We start from the raw sequence: 21892 nt of genomic DNA on the forward strand, positions 1-21892 counted from the left end.
TCCCTGGTCATGATTTCAAAATAAACACTTGACAACATCTGTACATCCTTGTGTCTCTGAAATACAAGTTAACATGCACACCAAGTTGTTGCACACCAGAAATAAAGTAGTAACAATCCCTTTGTGATATCATAATGTCCCTCTGTGCAGAAGTACAATATGTACAATAAACTGTGCAAGCTAGGCAAAGACAAAGCAGTAAAGCCAAACTCATGCAGCATTCAAAGCAAGATAACGGTTCAAATGCATTGCATTGAAACGTGGTTCAATATAAGCATTTTGATGGAAACCACACCTGAGGAGCATGCAGCCCTCAATCGTTTACGAGGCCATTGGCTCAGTTTTGGACTCCGCTGGTTTGATTGTCACTGATCCAGACGCCTTGAACTTGGGCAGGTGGAGTCCAAATTTTCTCTCCACACCTGCAAAGGTTGTAGTAGCCAAGCGGTAACCGCCCACCTGGTCCTCAGTCACAGAGGGAAGGTCCTGGATCACGGGTTTCGGAGTGGCCTCCGAGCCAGCGGGACGACTGAGAAGAGACTCAGATTAGAGCAAGAAGCACTTCACTGTAGTAATGAATGGTTCTTTAAAATCAGTCTGAAGCACTTACTGTCCTCCAAAGTCAACGTAGAACCATCTTTGCAACAGTTCGTAGGTCACCAAGGTGACACCGAACTGTGGTGAGGATCTGAAGACGCGAGCTAATGGAAGAGGGTTTGAAAATTACAATGTAGGATTCAATATTCTTCCAGGGGCTTCTTGACAATTACAGCCACCACAGCGAGCCTCATTTCCCCATCATGAAATCACTCTTGGAGCACTGTTAGTGTGTGCATTTACCTCCTGCGCCCTTCCAAAATGCCCTAAATCCCTCTTCCTTGAGGATCTTCCTTGCGCAGTCCATGACGCCACTGTATGTTGTCTGGCCTGCTCGGGCTGCCACCTGGAGCCTGGTCTTGATGACATCAGCAGGGGTTACCAGCGAAGCCGCCGGTACACCTTGGGAGGATACATTTCACAACAGATGTAATGAGGCTCCTTGATTATGCACAGGCTACAGTACATCCCTGCTGCAGCATCACACAGGTACAGGGATGGGTGCAGCTGTATTCAGTTCGGTAGTAAGAACGAATGGGGAGGAAACTGAAGTGTACTTCTTGAAACGCATACCACAGGATTCAATAAAAACACAACATGTTGCTGTGTGGATGTCTACAGATGTGCGTTACCTGCGATAGCTCCAGCAGTGAGCAGCTGCAGTGCCCCCAGCCTTCCGTCCTCATCTGCCATCAGCTCCTTGGTGTGCGCATAAACGGGGAAGTAGATGGCAGAGAAGGGGATGTCTCGTAGGAAGCAAGCCTTGGCTCCCTGAGGAAAGACAGTTTTTAAATGTGTATACAGTATATATGTTTTAACATGGCTGCTAGCTGAGCAGAGGCAGTGGGTGAAGCCTGGGAGTCGTCTTATTCAAACTACAGGGGGGCTTCAGTGTTGATGATGGAGCCAAAGAGCCCCAGGCACGGAGCTGTAACCTCCAGAGAGAAATCCATCCATCTCTCTCTCTCACACACACAGAGGTTTGAACAACCATCCCTTTAAGGACATGCATCAGCCTAAACAAAGCATTATCCTTAACGATAACCAGTTAATGCTTATCCCTAACTTTAACCTAGCCACAATTCAAATCGTAGCCCCCAAACCGTGGTTCTGCCTCACGAGGACTAGTTTTTGGTCCCGACAAGGTCAGTGTTCATGCCAGAAAAGGTCCTGAAGAGGTAACAAATACAAACACAAGCACTACACACTCACACAATACCACCGCTGGTGTGTTGGCATCTTCTACCAAGAGGAAGTCAGCATTTTTTTTAACAAAACACACACTGTCTGCTACTCATTAAAATATGGAGTATATACAGTTCATGTGACTCAAGCTCAAGCTAAACCCACAAGGCTCTGGAAAGGAGCAGTAGCAAAGCAAAAGCACTAATTTGCTCTTGGTTGTTAGCCATGCCTCCTTTTGCATTTTGAACACTGTTTTGGAAAATTACAAACACTCAGCAAAAGCAGAGTTAGATGTTTTCATTTCTAATCATGATCTCCGTGACGCCTGAGTACAGACACACACACACACAACTGTTTGTCAGCGACGGTGACTTTTTAATATTTTGCAGACGATGATTTTTCATATAAAGTTTTCTGAAGATAGAATTATTCCCACATCTGCCAATGGCCATGTTGAAATGGTTCTTACGAGACAATTCAGAATTAATAATAACAACAGTAATAAAATGTGATAATATAACACTAAAGTGGCCAGTCTGCATAATAAGTGCTTTTCTAATGTTGAAGTGCATTATGCTGGTCACACTTCAGTGATGTCATTATGCACGGAGGAGGCGTTGCTGCCATTACTCAATTTTTAGGACAACAGATGATTCACCAGTGACTTTTTAAACAATTCACTCACTGACATTTCCACCTTATTTTACAGCCGCTATTTATCTGATGCCAAAGTTCACATCATTTCTTGAACACAGACTGCTGGTGAGACAAAACTCCTAAAATTTAAACTATGAAGGACACATTGGTTTGTTTTTTTTTTGTTTTTTTATTACTGTATAAACCAAGTAATCAATGTGATAATTGTCAGAGTAATTAGTATTGCAAAGATGTGAAAACTCTTCATAGGCATTCACAGTTACACAGAGTATTTGATGTATTCTTGGGATTAAATTAGTCAAATCAAATGCATTTTTCTTGTTTTTCTCGCAGGCAAGTTTTGATGTTTTTATTTATCAGTCAGTTATAATAATAAGAATAAAACTCACCTTTGTGTCATAATATTTAAATCTGAATGTAACATCTTGTCTCTTTTTTCACAGCTTCTTCCTGATTTGTACTTGTTATTATGATGATGTGGACACACGATTGTTGGAACATGTCCTTGCTGGGATAAGCTCCCATCAGATGACTGCTGTGATTTGCTGACATGTTGAGAATCATTACACATTTAGATCTTTTGTTAGAGCTGTGCGTTAACACCTAACAATTGACAAACTCCCGGTGATGTTGTTATATCTCAGGAACATCTTAGGACTTTTCACTGCCCTTGTATGACAGAGGCTGATGAGGCGGACGCCGCGGTGCTGCAGAGGTGCTGACCTACCTTGTAAAGGCCAAAGAAGCCGAGCTCTCTCACAACATTCAGGGCGCTGACCCTGGGCCCCGTGGTGATCTCCCCGGCCACCTGCAGACGGATCTTAACAATCTCCAGAGGATTTGTGAAAATCACCTGGGAACCTCCAGCCTGCAGAATGCAAAATGAAAAAGAGACAGCTGATGACTTGTTTGTGTTTGGAGACGACATCTTGGTTTCTCGGGGGATTTTCTGTGGGGTCACACTACGGCTGGGCAATGATGCAATAATAATATACTGTATATATCGCAATGTATAATGTTCTTTAATATCAATTCAATTATTAAGAAGTTTATAACCCAAATGAACAAGTTTCTTCCTCATACCCTCAGGAACAAACCTCAATCTTTAATACCTGAGATTTCACCGTGATTATTATCAATATCAACTGATTTGAAGCCTTTTGTCCCCATAATGTCTTTGGCACGCCCCAGGTTTGACATTAGAGGGGTGAACGTGGGGTGATCATGGTAATGGTGTGTAAGCATTTCTTCTGAGTAGGACTTTTCAAATTATCTCAGTAAACTTCAGCACAAAAGCTACGTTTTTCTCTCATTTTATCAGAGAATGGCCTTGATGGGCAGAGGAAAAAGCGAGCATTGATAGAAGAACAATGGGGGTCAGAACAGAGCAGGGACAGAGTGAGGAGAAGCCCTGGCCCATGGTTGGGAGGCTCTGACCCTGGCACCAGCCCTCTGCCCCTTTGCCTCCCCTGAGGCACCTCCTGTGGCAGGGTGAGCAGCCCAGCCTGGCCTTGCCCCGCACACTTCCCCAATTCACCCCCATTTCCCAGGGGAGAGTGCTGAATCACCCGGACGGCTCGGATCCTGGCAAGCAATGCCCTCAAGGCACAGCACCCTCTGACTCAAGCACATTTATCACCCTCCCCGAATCTAATCAGGCCCCAGGATGGCTGCTGGTGACATTCAGGGCAGGGGTTTTATCTGTAAACATCCGAGGAAAGGTCTAAAATGTGCTCTGGCACATTTATTCATACAAGTGGTGGGGATATCCGCTGCTCTGAAGATTTATGCACTCGTCTCCTCTTTTATCTTCTTCAATTCTCCCGTCTCAAGGGAGCGATAACTTAACAGGCTATTCTTATCAGAATAACCAAACTTTAAACTTTCATGAGGGTGGGCCCATAAATGTTCAGCAAAGTCATCATTTATAGAGCGCTTTAAATGGGAAATATTATTCTTTTTTAACACTTAAGAGTGTGTCATGAAAACATCCTCGCTGTCTAATATGAAGACGTGTGCTGTGACCATGCCTCAGGTATGTAAAGCGCTGTCAGACTCAATCACACTGAGCCGGACCCCGCTTCATCCAAGACCCTCCAGGGCCTCTTCCTCCAATTACACCCTGACAGGAGTCACGACCCCACAGACCCTGCTCCTCTGTGACCAACCTGCAGGCTCTGCTCTGCTTTGCAGCCTGTTTCACTTCACCACAGCCAGTGGATATCTATCTATACACATAGTCACAATCACATCATATATGTAGTCATAAAAACTCTAGCCGTATATAACAGTATAGTCTTACACATTCATGCAATAATAAATCATTTTTCAGTACCTATGCATTAGATGCATGTTTACATTGTAAATTTTGTTCATAAAATAAAGTATGCGCTTTTGAGAGGAGGGTGTTTGTATTTAGTTATATATATATATATATAATATATAGCTATATATATATAGATATATTATTGCATTTCTATTGTAATAGATTATACATTTTATGTCTATTTGTGAAGAAGCAAATAATATAATATGAAATTGCTGAGAATAACTCTACATGTATGTATATGTGTTATTTTATCTCTTAATTCATATAGTTGGTATTTAAGGCAGCAATTCTGTATTTATCAATATAGTCTGAGGAAAAGTCTGCCGCCATTGCACGTCTCTGACCGTCAAAATCCTTTGATTTGACGCGCTAAGGTGTGTGGATCCTTTCCTACATTTTACTTTTAGCAAAACAATCTCATGACAAAGTCAACAATTCAAAAATCATAAAAAGAAACAAAAAAAAAACAAAAGAAAACAAAAACGTGACCACAGGCTGAATTTAAAGGATCACTGAAGTGGCGCTTACACATCCTCCAGCGAGAATCTCTGCAACCAGAGGGATGGTATTGTCTGGTGTGGTGAACTTGTCTCTGACAAAATCATTCACCTGGGGAAAGAAAAGGGAGGAGAAGAAGACTTGTAGAGAAAAAAGGTGCAGATGACACACAATCCCAGCCTTGACAGCGTGGGTATTAATGTTAACTTGGAGTTGCAGTTGCATCTTGATTGTGAAGACTATATTTCGTCTATGCTCGATGCATGTTTGTCGTCCACAGTGAATCATTCAGTAAGCCACACAGCGGAATGACTTGCCGTGAGTTTGATAGCTTTCTCCGGGGCAACGCCAATGAGCTGCGGGACCAGACCTGCAAAAATATTATTCATAGCTACCATTAGAATACCTGACAGAGAGAGAGAGAGAGACGTCTGTCTCAAAATGAATGCACATTTTCTATTTTTGCTGAATGAATGCATCCACTGACAGCTGGAACAATATAAGCTGCAGGAGCCTTGTGTGTGTGTGTGTGTGTGTGTGTGTGTGTGTGTAAAACAAACCCATAAATATTTACAGATGTGGCTGATACATCTGATGCACCAAAACACAATGATTCCATTCAAATTGCACAAAAGTCCAAAAAATATGACACTGCCGGTGCGTATGGGATCAACATTGTTGGGGCTTGATTACACTGTTGGTGAGAACAACGAAAGCTGTGTGGTCACGGACAAGTTTAGGGGAGGAGGGGGCCGGACTGGGTGCTACGGTGGCGATAACCGCCATACTGTTTCACCGTCTGTCCTTCATCAAGCCAGATAAACTTCTGAAGGAGCTGCTGAGTGACTGCTGCTGGTATGTGGCCAAAAAACAGCCAAGCGTGTCTGTCTCTGAGTCAATCACCCTCTTATCATGTGCAAGTAAAGGAGGAAGGGGCAGAAGGGAAGCAGATCTGAGCAACAGGAAAGCTGCAGTGGCAGAGGGAGCAGTAGATGGCAGTCTTGACTTCCTACACATGAACGGCCTGAGGGAAGTGTTGGATATCACAAGCCTTCAGCACCATTATCATCCCTGGCAGAGGCAGACCCGACGCTGCTACTACATGAATTCTGCTGGTCATTTCCCTCGGGGAGTTTTCTCAGGTATTGAGATAATGAAAACTCAACACCCCGGGTGTTGCTTCATTCACTGCTCAACGGGGAGGGCAAAGGTTTCTGGTATCAATTAGCAAATCCTGCTGCTGATATTAGCACACTGACAAATCCTGATGTGTTCCCATCAGGCGTTTTTTTGTCTTTTGCAGAACCTCCACCACATGTTGACCTTCATGCAGATTTCAGGAGCTTTTATTTATACATGCTATAAAATCTGCAAAGAATTACCTCGGTAGAATCCAAAGAAGCCCTCGTAACGCAGCACTTTCTTCGCACAGTCAAAGCTGTTCTTGTACATCAATTCTCCTACAAAGGAGCCTGTGGAGCGCTGGTTCTGCATGCGGGTCTTCACCAGGTCGATGGGATACACAGCTGTGGCACCCGTGGCTATAATGCACACACATATATAAATATGAGACTGCATTCTCATTACAAATTCATTACGGTTCACAATTACTCTAGATAGACACACTTAAGGAATAGGGTAGTAAGTGTTTTGTCTCTAAAATAATAGATAACAATGAAAATGCTGATTATATTTTCCCTTGCATCCACGTTGATGTCCTAAATATCTTCATTACATCAGTCAAAAATGAAAAAAACATCTTTAATTAATCATTATATATGACAGGAAAAAAGCAGCATGGTTTTCCATCAATCCAGTTAAAGATTGATCGGCTAATAATTTCCGATTTTGGAGCTCATCTTAGTTAAGTAACACAATGATAATCAGTCGTTCAGCAGATATGATTGTGGGGACGTAGTTTAATAATCACTGGGAAACAAAGAGAGTTGTGTTTGTGTACAAACTAATGGAAACAGTTATTACACTCAGTGGGAAGTCTGGGAAAATGTCTGGGGAGGCAACACTGCACCAAGTTGCACTAAACTCCTGTTTGCAGTTATACTTGCCGTGTCTTGTCTGACATCAAAGGCTGCTGTAATGACTCTTCTCTCAGAGATACAGAAAGTTTGGTCAGGACAGAGGGTGACAAACAGCTCATTATCCCCACAAAAATCATACGCTTTATGATATAGACTGTACGTCTCTCTCTGTAATTCTCCCTGCCAGACTGCTGGTGAATAAGGGATTTTGTAAGATAAGTTTTTGTGTGTTTGGCGAGAGCAAGCACACACACACACAGAGGGGCAGTTATGTAAGGGGTTTCTTATATCTGTTCCTTCCAGTGTAATTAGACGGAGATTCCAGAGAGTGCGGTTCCGGAAGATTTATGTCATTCCAAAGCCCCGGCTCCAACGACAGCCTGGAGCCACCGGTGGCACGGCAGCACAATGCCGGAGCCTCACATCCCTACAGCACAATGGCCCTCCCCGGGGCCTCAGCGCATCAGTCTGGGCAGCTAAGGTTACCCTTCGGGCGGGCCAGGGTCTCAGCAGCAGACATGTCACTCACCTCCAGCGATTGAGCCCAGAGTAAACCTGTAGGCAGACTCCGCAGCCTGGAGATAGATGGGCCGAGACGTTTCGGGAGCCTGCTGGAGAGGAGAAAAAGACACCAGTTGTCAAATGAATCTGGAGAAAGACGTGGGGATCAGAACACTAACTGTGAAACTATAGCCAACCAGTTACATTGTGGAAAGAAAAATGCTATGGAGTACTCAACGGCGGAGGGGGGAGACAGTGGAATGCGAACATGTCATATAACATCTGATTCTTTATCAGCCAGTATTAAATGTCACACACTGAGCAGCTCTGGATACAGTAAATGACTGTGTGAACCTGTGGCTGCGCCTGCAGCGTCCACACATGCAGCATGTGTGGACGCTGTAAGATGAATGTCTTCTTTTATTTTTATGACAAAGTATAATTTCTCCCTTATCCACTTGATCTGTGGCTCTGTGTTAGATGTTATAAGTGGAGCCCCTTTGTTTTCACTGTGGTGCAGGGGAACAGATTATCCCCACAAGCCTTTTCCATGTACTGATAAGTATCTACATGAATATTACACCGTCCGAGTGAGACGCTCGTCAAGTATGTGTGCAGGTTGAGCCCATGAGTAACTTCACCCAGGCCAGATGAGAAGGGAGCAGAGGCAGATCCCTTATTTCCACTTCCCAGATGCTTCCACCGAGGGTTGCGTGCTAACAAGATTGAGGTCTTGATCAAAGGGTTTAAACTATTAGCCTACTTCCACTAAAGGTTAGCCCTGCAAACTGCAGCATCCCCCCAAAAAGGAATCAAATTCCAGACCTCTGAGCATGAGTCCCAGGAGCATGTGCTGCTTAAAAAACTTTGACCACAGCGTGAGATAGAGCCACATTATCCGGTGAAGGCAGGAACTATTTTGTTCTCCCACATCCACCTTGACTCGCACTCCCCTATTGCCATTTGGAGACTTTGCTAAAGGCTCAGAAAACTCCTCAAGCCTCACACTGATAAAAGCCTCCTATTAGCTTCTCAGATGTGTGATTGCAGCCGATATGTATGTGCAGCTATACTGAATAAAAAGGAGAGAGCCTTTCATGGAGAGGCGCAAAGCAACAATCCATTCCTCTTCTATAACTATAATTGGTGTACTTTTATCTTCAAGTTTAAGTAATGTACTTCACAAGGGAAGAAAAACATGGGCACTCTGCTAATTCAGTGACTGAGCAGTCTCCCCTTTTTGGCCCTCTCTGAGAATAAAGGAGAAGGAAAAGGGGAAGAGACTTTGATAAAAGGCACAAGGATATGAGGTGTATTAGAGGAGTCAATCAGACTACCTGTCTGTGGGCCTCTGCTAGGTGGTATGGCATGGCTCCTTCTTCCAGCGGGGCTATCCTCTCGATGTCGGCATGGTTCAGCCGCCTTAACGTACACCAGCAGGGGAGAGAGGGAGTTAGGCCAGGAAAAAGCAAAGAGCCCTGCATCTACTGCAAGCGGGAGCCAGTGATGTAAGATTTTCCACAGACTTTTTACAGGCATGTGACCTGAAGTTACTGCAACTTTGAGCTTCTATAAACAACAGACAAACAAAGATGGATGAGTGCCCATGGCTTTAACAAGTAAATGAAAGTGCTCCTCAGTGTTGAGGGGGAAAAATTCCCCACTGGCCTGATGCTTAATAAAGTCTGTGTTCACGTTTTATGTTTGTCTTGTAAATCAGCCAGTGGAGCAACTTGTTAAAATGAATGAGCTTTGCATAACAGTTTTGAATGTGAGGAAGGCTGTGATAGTGTCGTAACCTGTCCAGGATGTACCTCCTCCTGTGACCCTCAGAGCATAAAACATACTTGATTCACAACTACGGGCTGTTTTAATGAGTACTGTTGTGCCAGGAACTAAAAGAAAACACAATTATTCCATTATCATACCTCGAAATATAGCCTGTTCATTGGGAGGGGAATGATGAAACAATCTTGATCAATCCAAAGAATCAGAATCATATCTCAACGTGATGAAACTGTTGATTCACCCTATCACAATTGATATTCTCTTTATTACTCAAAGTCTGTATCCACCTGTATATACCTGATTACTGTACATAACTAAGTATGAAAGCACCACATCAACACTTTGTTCAGCTTCTCTCTACATGACATACACATGCAGTCATGTTAGCATGTACAAAATACTTTGAGTGTAATAAATGGACATGCAGAGTCGTGCAGACTCTTACCCAGAATGGGAGTGTAGACCAGAGAGCTGGTACAGGATGTCAATCTCCATTGGAGTGATCTGACCAAACTTATTGGCAGCATGAGCAAACTCCTCTACAAGGCAGCAAAGACAAAAGGAGATGAGGTCACCTTTAAAACTTCACAGTCACAGGAAACACAAAGGTAACACAATGTCAGGATATTTTCAACAGTAGACAAAAAGAAATAGTATTTGCAAATAATTTATCTTGCTTGTCTTGGTGTTGCTGTGGATGCCTGTTGCTAAGCGGAATATTTAAGGGGATAACAGAAAAATAATCAAGCATTTCACTCGTGGGGGCAAAAATAGTTAATCCTGTGAACAAGGTTTTTTGAGCAGTAGAATTTCTCTTGGTTTTATGGGCACCTCTTTGTGTTCTTGTGTCACAATCCAAATTGGTTTGCAGCCGTCTCACTTGACTTGCACAGTGCTGCTGTTGCCTCGATCTCTCTTGACATAAAATGGATCACTTCCTGTGTGCAGTGCAAGGATTTCCTCAGGCGATATGAGGTCTACACACCGTCTGGCGGAGCTGATCGGCTTAATCCGCATTGTATGAACTCATTTGACAATGGTTTGGATGTAACAGACAGTTAAAAGTTACACATTACAGTTTTAACTGTGCTTTATATTCAGCTCTGCTAAGAAGCTTCATAACTATCAGACAGGAAAATGAATGGTAGTTGCTGAGGGAGGGAGGGAGGGAGGGAGGGAGAGGAGATGGTGAGTCACATCAACCACAAAGACCTTCCTGTCAGGTCTAAGGATTGTAGCCTTCGATTACAAGCCTGCTTCTCTGATCTCTAGTGCTGCACTGATGTACTTCTCTGGGACTGACAGCTGACATGAGGGTCTACTTTACATATATCTATCTGATCTGTGCCGTAATACAAATAACAAGGATTATTTGCAAATACTATTTGTTTATCGTCTTCTCTCTGTGAAGAGAAAACACTACGGAGAGAGAAGGGAGGAAGGAACACTTTGCATCTTAATGGAAAACAGACATTAGGAGCAGATGTGATGTGACAGTACAACTATCAGTTACACATCTAGATGTAAGGGGTTGAACTGATTAGAGGGTCACAAGTTTATTTATCAATTATTTATTCATTTACCTTTGTAATTTAGCGCTACAGTAAATGTTCCCTGTGTGTTCACTCACACCACTCTGTCAAGAAAGTCAAAACAGCCTCATTTCACACCACATATGAAATGCAAACATGGCTCGTTCATTGATGTCAGGACGATACTGTCAGGTTGTACCTTTGGTAACAAGCACGTCTCTGTGTGTGCCTGCGAGTGTGCTGTAAATCTTGCGAACCAGCTCCATGTTGTTGAGGAGGGCGTTGAAGGCATTGAAGTAGGAGAAGCTCACCATGTGGGAGGTGCTGCCTCCTGCAGCCTAGAGAAAGATCCAGAATCGGTCATTGCTCCTGCACACGTGGCTTTCATATGGTTTTTATTTCATTCTTTCAAATCTGTCTCAGCCTGCTTAATGGATTATTACGTCCTGCTGCATTTTTCCTTATGCTTCCTACCTCCATCCTCTTCTCCCTCGTGTGTTGTCCGTGCTCCAACTGTGCCTGTGTGTTTGGCATACTGTGCACAGTTTCCTGGTTCATGTTTTCTCATTTGTACGCCTCAGCTGCATTGCAAGGTCTATGCTTCAACCCGAGGCGCTCTTATAAGAACTGGTTCTTTACATAAGAGGCAGTCAGGTTAACGGACACACGACAGCTGCATCTTTGGGCTATGAAGTTAGTTTCTCAGCTTTTGCCTGATCTTGAATGTTACTGTGTGTTCTGCGTGTGCTCCAGATCACCAACCTCCTTCCCGTATCTGTCACATGCCTATTCTGAAACCTGATATTTACACTTTAAAGTCCTCATGACGCAGTGCAAGTATAGCTGCTGCATATTGACATGTAACATTTCCAGTTGAGGGAGACAACTTCTCACCACCACTGTTGTCTGTTTCTGAGGAAGATGATGATGATGGCATTGCATACCATTATAAACACTTATTATATGTTTTTTTTATTATTGTTTATACTGCTATGCAATGCCAGGAAGCTGGTACATTGGGTTGGGTTGGGTTGGGAAGCAAGTACATGATCAAAAATCTCAAAGCGGAAGGTAAAACAACCTTGAAAATCCAGAAGAAACATTGGAAAATGTTTCTTTTATTATTATCATGACTACTATTATTATTATTATTATTATTATTATTATTATTATTATTATTATTATTATTATTATTATAATAAGACACTATTAAGTTGTGAGCGAAGGACTAAAGGATGCTTTCGTCTCTGCTTCCTGGTTTAGGAAGTCCAGCCTTTTCTGATCTGATAGCCTAACAATAACATAGATGCCTAAAATACTTGTCACTGACATGTGTGTGACTTTTTTGACAGCTTACTGAGACCAGATTCTCCTCCACAAACGGGGTCAGCATGTGGTGTCTGATGGTGGCCATGATGTCGCTGAAATCCAAGGCAGTGATGGTGCCACTTTTGTTCTTGTCTTTTTGGGCAAAAGCTTGGCGGGCATGCTCCAACTGCAGCTCCTGCAGCAACACACACACACACACACACACACACACATTAGCACACATGAACTGACAAGAGAGCTGTGTTACTGTAATGAGAGACATTAAAAGTCATTAAAGTCAGCAGAGAATTTAACTTTTGACGAAGAATGTATCATCGTCGTGAGATGTGAAAGTCATCAGATGTGAGAGTGTCAGACACTGGCTATTCTAATCATCACTCACTAACTCTCTCTCTCCTGATACTAATGGAAACCATGTCCTGAGAAGCCTGGTCCCAGTGCTGAGCCGAGACAGTCTGCAGGTGTGTCTACAGGAGGATGATTCAATATGACAACCATGCAATCAGACAGGGATGCAGAGGGTGGCTGACCCCGGGTCAGTGTCTGCTGTCAATGCTCATCTTGTGTAGCCAAAGGATCACCGAAAGACATCACTGTGATAACTGTTACTTCATCTTTATACTCTGGTTCTGATAACCTAATCAGTGGATTGTTTCTGAGGATTTATTCTCACAGTGTTTCCTGATTACACTGTTGAAGACTCATGAAAATACTTAGATTAGAAATGCCACCATCTGCTCTCAGTGGAATTCCACCTCCAGCCAAGAACAGCAACAGTCATGAGGTGGCAGAGCGAAGGCTGCTTAAAAATCAGTTAAATCTACACTTAGACTTGGACTTCTTTGGATTTTTAGTTAAAAGACATGACATGTGCTTGGACGTGACAGGAAAACAACTCAGTTATAATGACAGATGTAAATTAAATCCTGCACAAAAAGCGTCTTTGGTATAGCGGCGGGAAGCCCAAGTCAAGTATGATAAACCACAAAGTACTCTGAGGGATCCCACACTGCAGTGGAGCCACAGTGCAGTCAGTCTAACTATTGGACCACCCAGCTTCTGCCTCAGCCCTCGACGCCCTCGACTCCGTACTGCTGCCGCTGCCACTGATTTAACAGCACAGAGATATGGCCAACAACCATATCTCTGTCAAACAAATATATTAAGATTCTCAGTGACACACCAGGCTACTAAAAACCACAAGAACGGCCAAAAGGATGAAACACTGAAGATGCAATGGTCAGGTCTACAGGTCTCTACTCTTTAAGATGACCATAAAGCTCATAACTTCATTTCCACTTCACCATCAGCAGGAAAAAAAAGGTATCATCATCAAAGGATGAATGGCTTTACATTGATGCACATATTGAAGGGATCATTTAGGTCTTTGGAAGTAGTTGTATATAAATGAACTGCATGATAAAGTGTTACCAATATAGCATAAATAAAGAATGTTATTGATTTTCTCACATTTTACCAGAGTGCATAGAAAATGAAACCAATAACAAAATAATAATAATACATTAAATGATAATAATTAGTCACATTATCTCTCGCTGTAGGAGCCAGAGTAACGTTAGTTTTAGTTAGGTTAGGTTAGGTCGGATGGTTGGTGCAAGTCAGATCACTTGTTATAATGTAATTTATGAACAGTTGAAGTAGTTAACTGTTGGCATTATGCCTTTGATGAAATATTCTCGCAAGGAAGGGAACGTGGCTTTATGATGTTGTGTTGTTCTTTAGATAAAAGGTACCATGGACACTTTGATATATTTGACGGCTGTGATAGATAAAGGGATTGGGAGCTATGTACTAAAACATATCTAGCAGTTTGGTGGATGTGTCCTTTTAAGAAGCTATACCGGGTTTGGTGTGATAAGGTTTTTTGACCGTCAGGTCACTCCGTGACATTAGGTTGCGTTGGAAATAAATGTGCAAACCCTTCACACAACTCTCTCTCACCTTTGTGATTGATGAATTAAAACAGTACCTATGAGTCAAGCCAATTGGAACCTGCTTACAGCTAACGACTATTCAGTGGCTTTGGAATTAGGTGTATTTTCGCCTCTACACTCGCTACAACTTAATCTAATTTCTCTTTATGTCTGAAGTATATGTGAGGAATAAGATCAAATGATCTTATTGGCATTTAATCTGCCTTCTGTGAAAAGTCTGTAGCTGATTTTGCTCGGCCTATTTACACCACTGTATTTTAACGTTGGCGATAATGGTGTTACTTCGAGAGCTCAGTACTTTCTCAGGTGGAACCACTGATTTAGATGATCCGATTGTTGAGATAAATGACACTGAGCTATGACAAACATTAATGCTATCAGCTGAGCTAATGGCCAGAAGATGAATGTACGTGGTAACGTTGTGCCAGAAATGGAGCAGGTGAAGAAGAAATGAGCGTGTTCAGCTGGGTCTTACATTCCCATTGATGCTGATTGGAGCTGAAGCCGATAAAAACCTGTGTGCATTTCAGAGTAATTTGACCCAGGAGTGAGTGCTGATTAAACACATTCCCGCTGGTCAAAACCCCGTTTAAACCTGGGATTTAACTGTTTCTTCCACCAATGAAAATGGAGCATAACAGGCTGAACCTGTGTTGTAGCATATCGTGTTGCATTTACATACAAAACTGTTTAACTGAAACTGAGCTGCAGAGAATGAAAAATTGAAAAAATTGAAATTGACTTAAACAAATTCTTAATTATATACTTAAATACAGCACATTTGCAGCAGACAGTGTTCCTGACTATTTCTTAGGGAAGCATTGGTCATTTTTTTGGGGAAAAGACAAAAAAAAAATCAGAACAGGAAAAAAGAAAGTAAAACAATATGATTAATAATCTTTACAAGTACTGCAGGGTGGATTTATTTTATCTTTAGACAGAGCCAGATGAGCTGTTTCCCCTCATTTGCAGGCTTAATGTCAAACTAAGCAAACCAGCTGCTTCATATTTACCATACAGACATGAGAATGAGGTCAGGCTTCTCATGTGACTCTCGACGAGAGAGTGAATAAGCTTATTTCCCGAAATGTCAAACTGTTATTTGTCATTGTATATACTGCAGTGGTGGAGCAGTTCTATGATACATTATATCATACCTGCAGAAACTGGGTGAACTCTGTGTAGCTGAGATTCTTGTTTCTTTCGTGGCCGAAGTGTAGCCGGATGAAGTCACAATCCCAGTTGAAGGGAATGTGGTGATGCACTGTGGTCTGGCTGAAGATGTCACGGACATTCTCTGGAAGAGTGAGACATGCATGAGCGATGCTGAGGGACAGATGAAGAAAAGAGAACACATGCGCGATGCAGCTGTAATGTCCTCATATCCTTGTTTCACAAGAGTCGTCCACGTGTTTAAAAAAAAAAGAAAAAAAAAGGAGTCCATTCGGATTGAAGCGGAATAAGCTGTTTGACAATCCCACTCCTTTTGCATTTTGAGGGTTTTGAGTCCAACCAGGAATTTTTTTGTATAAGCACTGCTCTCAATTTCAGTCGCCTTTATGGAAGTCCAACAGCAGCAGCTCCTCTGAATGATTCTGCACCTCTTGGTTTATGACATGCTGGATTCATTTCTCGTCTCCTCAGATGGACCTGGTAATAACACCACGTTCCAAAGAGTGCGCTTGCTGTCCTGTCTTGAGATGAGACTTTATAAATGCAAGCTGCTGGTAATGCTTTATACAGTCCTGAAGGCCAGGAAAAAAAAAAAGACACATGGCTACTGCTACATTTATTTACAGCCCACACAGCAAGAACATGCAATGACTTGGATTCCATTCAGTTGTTTCAGGAATCTTCGGTAAACAATAATGTTCATTCATATGTGTTTCCACCCCCAGATCTTTGATGGATAAGAAGGTGCAACTTCATGATGTAAATAAAGAGCACCAAGAAAGAGCAACAATATTATTCTACTACTCCTACTACTCCAGCTAAATGTGCTTGGAAGTCCAGTCTATTTGGCTGTTGTTGAATAATGCTGAAGTTGTGGCTTCCTCATCAATCCACACATACTGTACCTCCTCTTGTTCACTATTCCCAAAGATTTTCCTATGCAGTGATTTGCAAACTAAAATGCAATATTATTTTTTTTTATTTTCTGTTTTCTAGTTTCAATTCAAGTCTTTTTTTTATTCAAAAATTGACAAATTTGCAAAAAAAACAAGCTGATGGAAACCCAAAGACAAACACATTTGTCTTATACACAACACAAATCTCAAAGTGAGCTCCCCCTCTTCTTCCTTTTTGACTCTTTCTTTGTTTTCTAGGTTTCTTTGAGGGATACGCAGTCATTGCTGATGCTGGAGTACCTAAGAACAGCCGAGAGGAGATGCAGAAGTGTAGTTCTCTCTAGGATAACTTGCTTTTCATTATGCTGAAAGGTTATTGTGGAATTACTGAAAAATACCTGTGCCCACTGCAGCATGCTAACAATAACCACCAGATACATACCATATGAGATATTTCCTGTGCCATTCTTGTCAAACAACTGAAAGGCAACAATGAACAGGGCATCTGGGGCACAAAGAACAGATTCAAATGCCAGAAACTCCTGGAAAGAGATCAGTCTGTTTGGACAAAAAGGAAAGAGAGTGCTATCTGAACAAAGGACAAATGCATCTGTTACAAAATTACAAATGTTACGATAACAACACAATCTACCCGGCCAGCTGAAGTGATCAGAGAAACAAAAACACCATTGATACTGACTGAAGTTAAAAACAGCAAAAAAAATCGAGTTTCTAACGGAGCTTCAAAGTTGATTCTTGACCTTGGATACAGCAGCTGATTAAAAGGAAAATTCCTCAAGCTGCATTAAATCACATATCAAGTTCAGTAAATTGTGAAGATAATCTATCTTCTTTTTTTCCCCCTTGATGTGATCTGAAAAATCTAAGTTTCAAACTCAATTCTATTGCATTATGTAAATGAATTCTATTGGATAAATCATATAATTAAGGCATCATTTAACCAACATGCAGAAGAAATACTTAATGAGCTTGGGAAAAGAAAATGTAAACATTTAACTATGACCTTGATGTGCTCTTTTAACATTCTTCAGCTATTCCCTCTAATTAAAGATGGATGTACAGTATGTGCAAGCTGTGATCAGGAACATCAGATATATTTTGACTTATCAACAGATTTTTACTCAATCAGCAGGCGGCGTACAACTGATTGAAAACAAAGAATAATTACGTTGCAACCACCATTGGCATCTTCTTCAGATGATTATATTTGGTGATGCATTGCTCTCACTGAATCTACAGAATAAATTACAAAATCCTACACACAACAGATGAAGCGCATGAAAAAGGATCATTATATTCATTCATTTAAGGAAAGTCTGGTATCAAAGTAGATTAAAAGATGACTACCTTTATTACATGATATTCCTATGTTTTATTATATACATATAAATAGGATTATAAACTTGCTTTGTCATAAATATAGTTTAAGACTACAGGTAGCTGGTTCTAAATGGATGAGTGGTGACCTGGAAGATTTCAAACTCAGAGTAATTCCCTTATGTAGCAGCAAATAACGACTCGTGTATGTCTGTTAGTTGTGACTGGCATGTGTGTTGTCTTTGTTACATGACTGCTATGTGCTGTAATAAAGTCTTGACAGCCTATAATCCACAACTTCCACGATGTCACTTGCCTTCAGAAAAGAAAAAAAGCTGCAGACGTGTAAACACCATGAAAACATGTTGTTTTCAATTTACACATAAAACAAAGAGGGGATTTCAGATGAAAGGGGGAGCATTAAAATTGATACAGGGGATAAAACAGTTCATGGATTTACAGATAAACAAGAACGTTTTAAGTGTTTTAAGACATCCACAGCACTCACCCGTCTTTAGTGGTGTCAGCCACTCCAGCGATCAGCTCCACAGTTCTGGGATTATGATAAGGTTGCGTGTGCAGACCCAGATAACTCTGTACAAAGTCACAGGGGGTCATGTAATGCTCCCCATCCTCCACCGCACTGGCATACTGCAGAGGAGACACAAACACAACTGTAAATAATGTGGACATTATATGTGGACGTCATATTGAGAACTGCCATTGTGTGCGTAAAAAGAAAATTGTGTGGCAACTGAATACAATGAAAGAGAAGAAAAATGACCAGTGGGTCATTATAATGAATCATTTTTGGTCTAATTTTCTTTAACACCTGTGCCTCTGCGTTTACTGGCGCCATACAGCATTTTGAATCATACAAATCTGTGCTACAACCATATCCATCTTACTATCAGGTAAACCAATGTGAAATTCAATTCAAGAATCTAAATATACAAAACTAAATTAAAGTGCATAGCCAGTGCACTTAAGTATTTGTATTAATAGGTCAATATACTGAAATAAAAATGCCACAAACGTCAAATTTGATGCAAAAATCTACGAATCAGTAACTGATTTGCAGTTGGTCTTTAAACAAGCAGAGACTGCAGCTGTCATCTTAAAACTGTGGTGCATAACTTTCAAATATTAACGGCTCTCTCTGTGTTTCCCAGTATAGCAGTGCTCGGATCTCCTGTAACCTGATGACATTACCACTGCGTACAGGAAGTGGTTTGTTTTATATCACAACAGACAGCAACAGCAACAACTGCAAACAGGTTAGATCAGAGGTTTCAAACTTGTGGCCCCACTCGATTTTATGCAGCCCTCTCCTAAATATCAAGTTATAATGAGAAATGGCCCACGACCTGCTCCACCTCTAACTAGATTATAGGGAAAATATAATACTAAATATGATTGTTAGTTATTGTCATAAACGGTGAGCAATATGTATTATATTTATTATTATAATAATAATAATAATAATGATAATAATAACTAAGGGTATATGAATCACACGTTTAAATGTATTTAACATATAATTCTATATATATATGAGCATATTTAGTGTTTTTATTACAGTTAACGTGAACAAACACTTTTACTTTGAAATTCTGTGAAGTGTTACCGTGACAGAATATTTTGACATGATTTTAAGCAAATTTTCCCACTTAGTTTAACTGTTTTTCACATGACTGGCCCCCTCATGATCAGACAGGACACTCATTTGGCCCCTATGTCATTAGGGTTGGGCTAGAGTATGACTGAAAACACAAAGAGGTCCTCTGAAAAAAGTTTCAGAAATGAGCTCACTCTGTCTCACTCACTCACTCACTCACTCACTCACTCACTCACTCATCTTCTGCCGCTTTCTCCTCCACATGAGGGTTGCCAATCCAAGCTGACATAGGGCCAAAGGCTGGGTACATCCTGCACAGGTCACCAGTCCATCACAGGGCCACATAGTGACAAACAACCATGCACACCCTACGGTGAATTTAGAGTGTCCAATTTAGATATGAACTGCTGAATGAAACTAAATAAATCATTGAGTTTGTAGTGTTGCTTGATAGAGCCTGTTTTCAAATGAAGGACGCAGCATACAAACAATGTGACATTGTCGCTGTTCACAAAAAACAGAGGCACAATATTAACAACACAATAACAACAAAAATCACCAAATGCTGCCTGAAAATCTGTTTTGTCAGGTTATGTATAGACGTTAACTTGCAAGTGTGCTTTGTGATGCCACTTGACAGAAGAAACACAAGCACAGCTAACGCAGCAGTGGACTAAACCTGTGGTGTCAGTCGGGCTTTATGGTACAAGGTCATTTTTAGAGCCTTCTTAGGTTACAAGTTTGAACCCAGACAGTATTGGATACACACGCACCACATGAACTGGCAACAGAAAGGCCACACTCATGAGTCTGAGCCAAGCCCAGATACACAGAGAGACAGAGAGAGAGAAAGAGAGAGAGAGCCAGTATGGAATAAACAAAGGAGTGTGGGAGGAGACCTTTTACACCAAGTGTTTTCGAGGCTGCAATTCAATGCACTCTGCTGAATTAATGTTGTAAGTGAAAATATTAATTCCAACCAATTTATTGCCACATTTTTCCATCATGTGATTGTGTATCCATTCACCCTCACAGTAGGCTTCAAGTAGTTCTTAATCAAATTATACAGGCAGACAGAATGAGCTTCCAGTAATTAACTCTTCCACCTGAATATGCATCACAAATTATGCAGCCCTCTTACAGCACAGTCAAGAGATTTGGAGGGACCATAGGGGCGACTTGTGACTCAGAGTCCCTCCTGTCTCGTACAAGTTCACACTCCAGGCGAGGTGTTAGGAGCGTAAACAGACCTCGAGAACACAAATGTCGGAGATTTAGTGGCTTCGGGAAGGATCGAACACAGAGCACGATGAGATATGCAGTGAACAAAACACACACTACACACATTCATGAGGTGAGAGTAGAGGAGATTCTCTGTTGAAGCAGATCCAAAATTAGTCCAAGCACTCACAGTGACCTTTACTCAAGTATGTTTCCCAATGGACACCACACAGAGCGTTCTTACAGACTGCACCACCAATATTGTGTTAACTTAAACGAGTCTTACCTTCAAGAAAATTGCCTTCAAATTCTGGGGGTCAGCTCTTTTTGTTGCTTGCACCTACAACAGACAAGTTTAAAAATGTTTTAAATTAAATTAAATTAAATTAAATTAAATTAAATTAATAAAGTTTACAGTCAGAATATCACCCCCATCTGACAGTGTACACTTCAGCAGAATACCCAGCCATGTGTTCAATCACTTAATCAATAAAACTGAAGTTCCAAGAGAACTAAAGCTGTTCAGCTTTGATTTTTTTTTTTTTTTGGATTTTTTTTGTAGGCAGTCGTCTCAGCAGTATCGATCACTGACAACAGCTCCAACACCCTGCATGTGAAAACATCCATGCTGCAAAATAAAAACCGCTTCAAGCCAAAAGTCTCTGACACACACACAGATGCAACAGAGATAAATGACAGCTGTGTGTGCGAGGCCGGCACAGATGCGCATATATGTAAAGATGCGGGATTAAAAAGAAAGGGACACTCCGCTGAGGTTTAAGCCACGAGCGTCCGTCCTGACGCGCTGCCCTCCGCATCCGACGGCAGTTCCCTGCTTGTCGCATAACTTTCCTGCCTTTACAATTAATAATGAGTAAGAAGTATTATTGACGGAGTCACCTTGACCGCCATGCTGGGTGTGACGTCAGCTGCAGAGGACCGGCGCAGGCGCTGGGCATCAGGATGACAGTGGGAATATAGCAGCACACACACACACTGTTATATATTTAGCCAAATATTGTCCTTTACTGTCAGCAAGGCGGTGTGTCCACTGGAGGAGGCTGCAGGAGAAGGGCGGCAGGACTTCCTGTCTGCACGGGTCAGACGAGGACAGCGTGCACTAATGCTCTGATGCTGCACGCAGACCATGTGCAGCACTATGCACAGACTGAAGGAGGAAATATAGATACTCAGCTACACATATGTAGAAACATGTATCTATGCATCATAACCTGT

At 41.7% G+C, this 21892-nt stretch overlaps 1 protein-coding gene across 2 annotated transcripts; it reads right to left on the reverse strand.

The window, feature by feature from the left end:
- Nucleotides 1–56: 56 nt before the first annotated feature.
- On the reverse strand, nt 57–21717 carry LOC122758092 (calcium-binding mitochondrial carrier protein Aralar1-like). 2 transcript variants are annotated; one of them, XM_044011983.1, is made up of 18 exons: nt 21557–21717; nt 20943–20996; nt 18326–18468; nt 16922–17037; nt 15568–15707; nt 12484–12630; nt 11326–11464; nt 10040–10133; nt 9144–9228; nt 7835–7913; nt 6649–6807; nt 5584–5636; nt 5297–5377; nt 3167–3307; nt 1230–1368; nt 841–999; nt 611–701; nt 57–529 (listed from the first exon to the last, which is right to left on the reverse strand). In XM_044011983.1, the coding sequence occupies exons 1-18, from the start codon at nt 21566–21568 to the stop codon at nt 322–324; spliced, it is 2040 nt and encodes a 679-aa protein (XP_043867918.1). In that variant the 5' UTR covers nt 21569–21717; the 3' UTR covers nt 57–321. The 2 variants fall into 2 exon arrangements, with proteins under 2 accessions (XP_043867918.1, XP_043867908.1); XM_044011973.1 differs by having other exon boundaries at nt 7835–7916; nt 21557–21716.
- Nucleotides 21718–21892: the final 175 nt, after the last annotated feature.

The sequence above is a fragment of the Solea senegalensis genome, linkage group LG2 (genome assembly GCF_019176455.1).
Source record: "Solea senegalensis isolate Sse05_10M linkage group LG2, IFAPA_SoseM_1, whole genome shotgun sequence".
Lineage (NCBI taxonomy): Eukaryota > Metazoa > Chordata > Actinopteri > Pleuronectiformes > Soleidae > Solea > Solea senegalensis.

Coding starts and splice junctions, on each gene's coding strand:
- LOC122758092 (XM_044011973.1), bottom strand. Junction 15,708..16,921: donor CACAGGAAATATCTCATATG/GTATGTATCTGG, acceptor TCACTCTTCCAG/AGAATGTCCGTGACATCTTC. Junction 10,134..11,325: donor AGACGTGCTTGTTACCAAAG/GTACAACCTGAC, acceptor GCTGCCTTGTAG/AGGAGTTTGCTCATGCTGCC.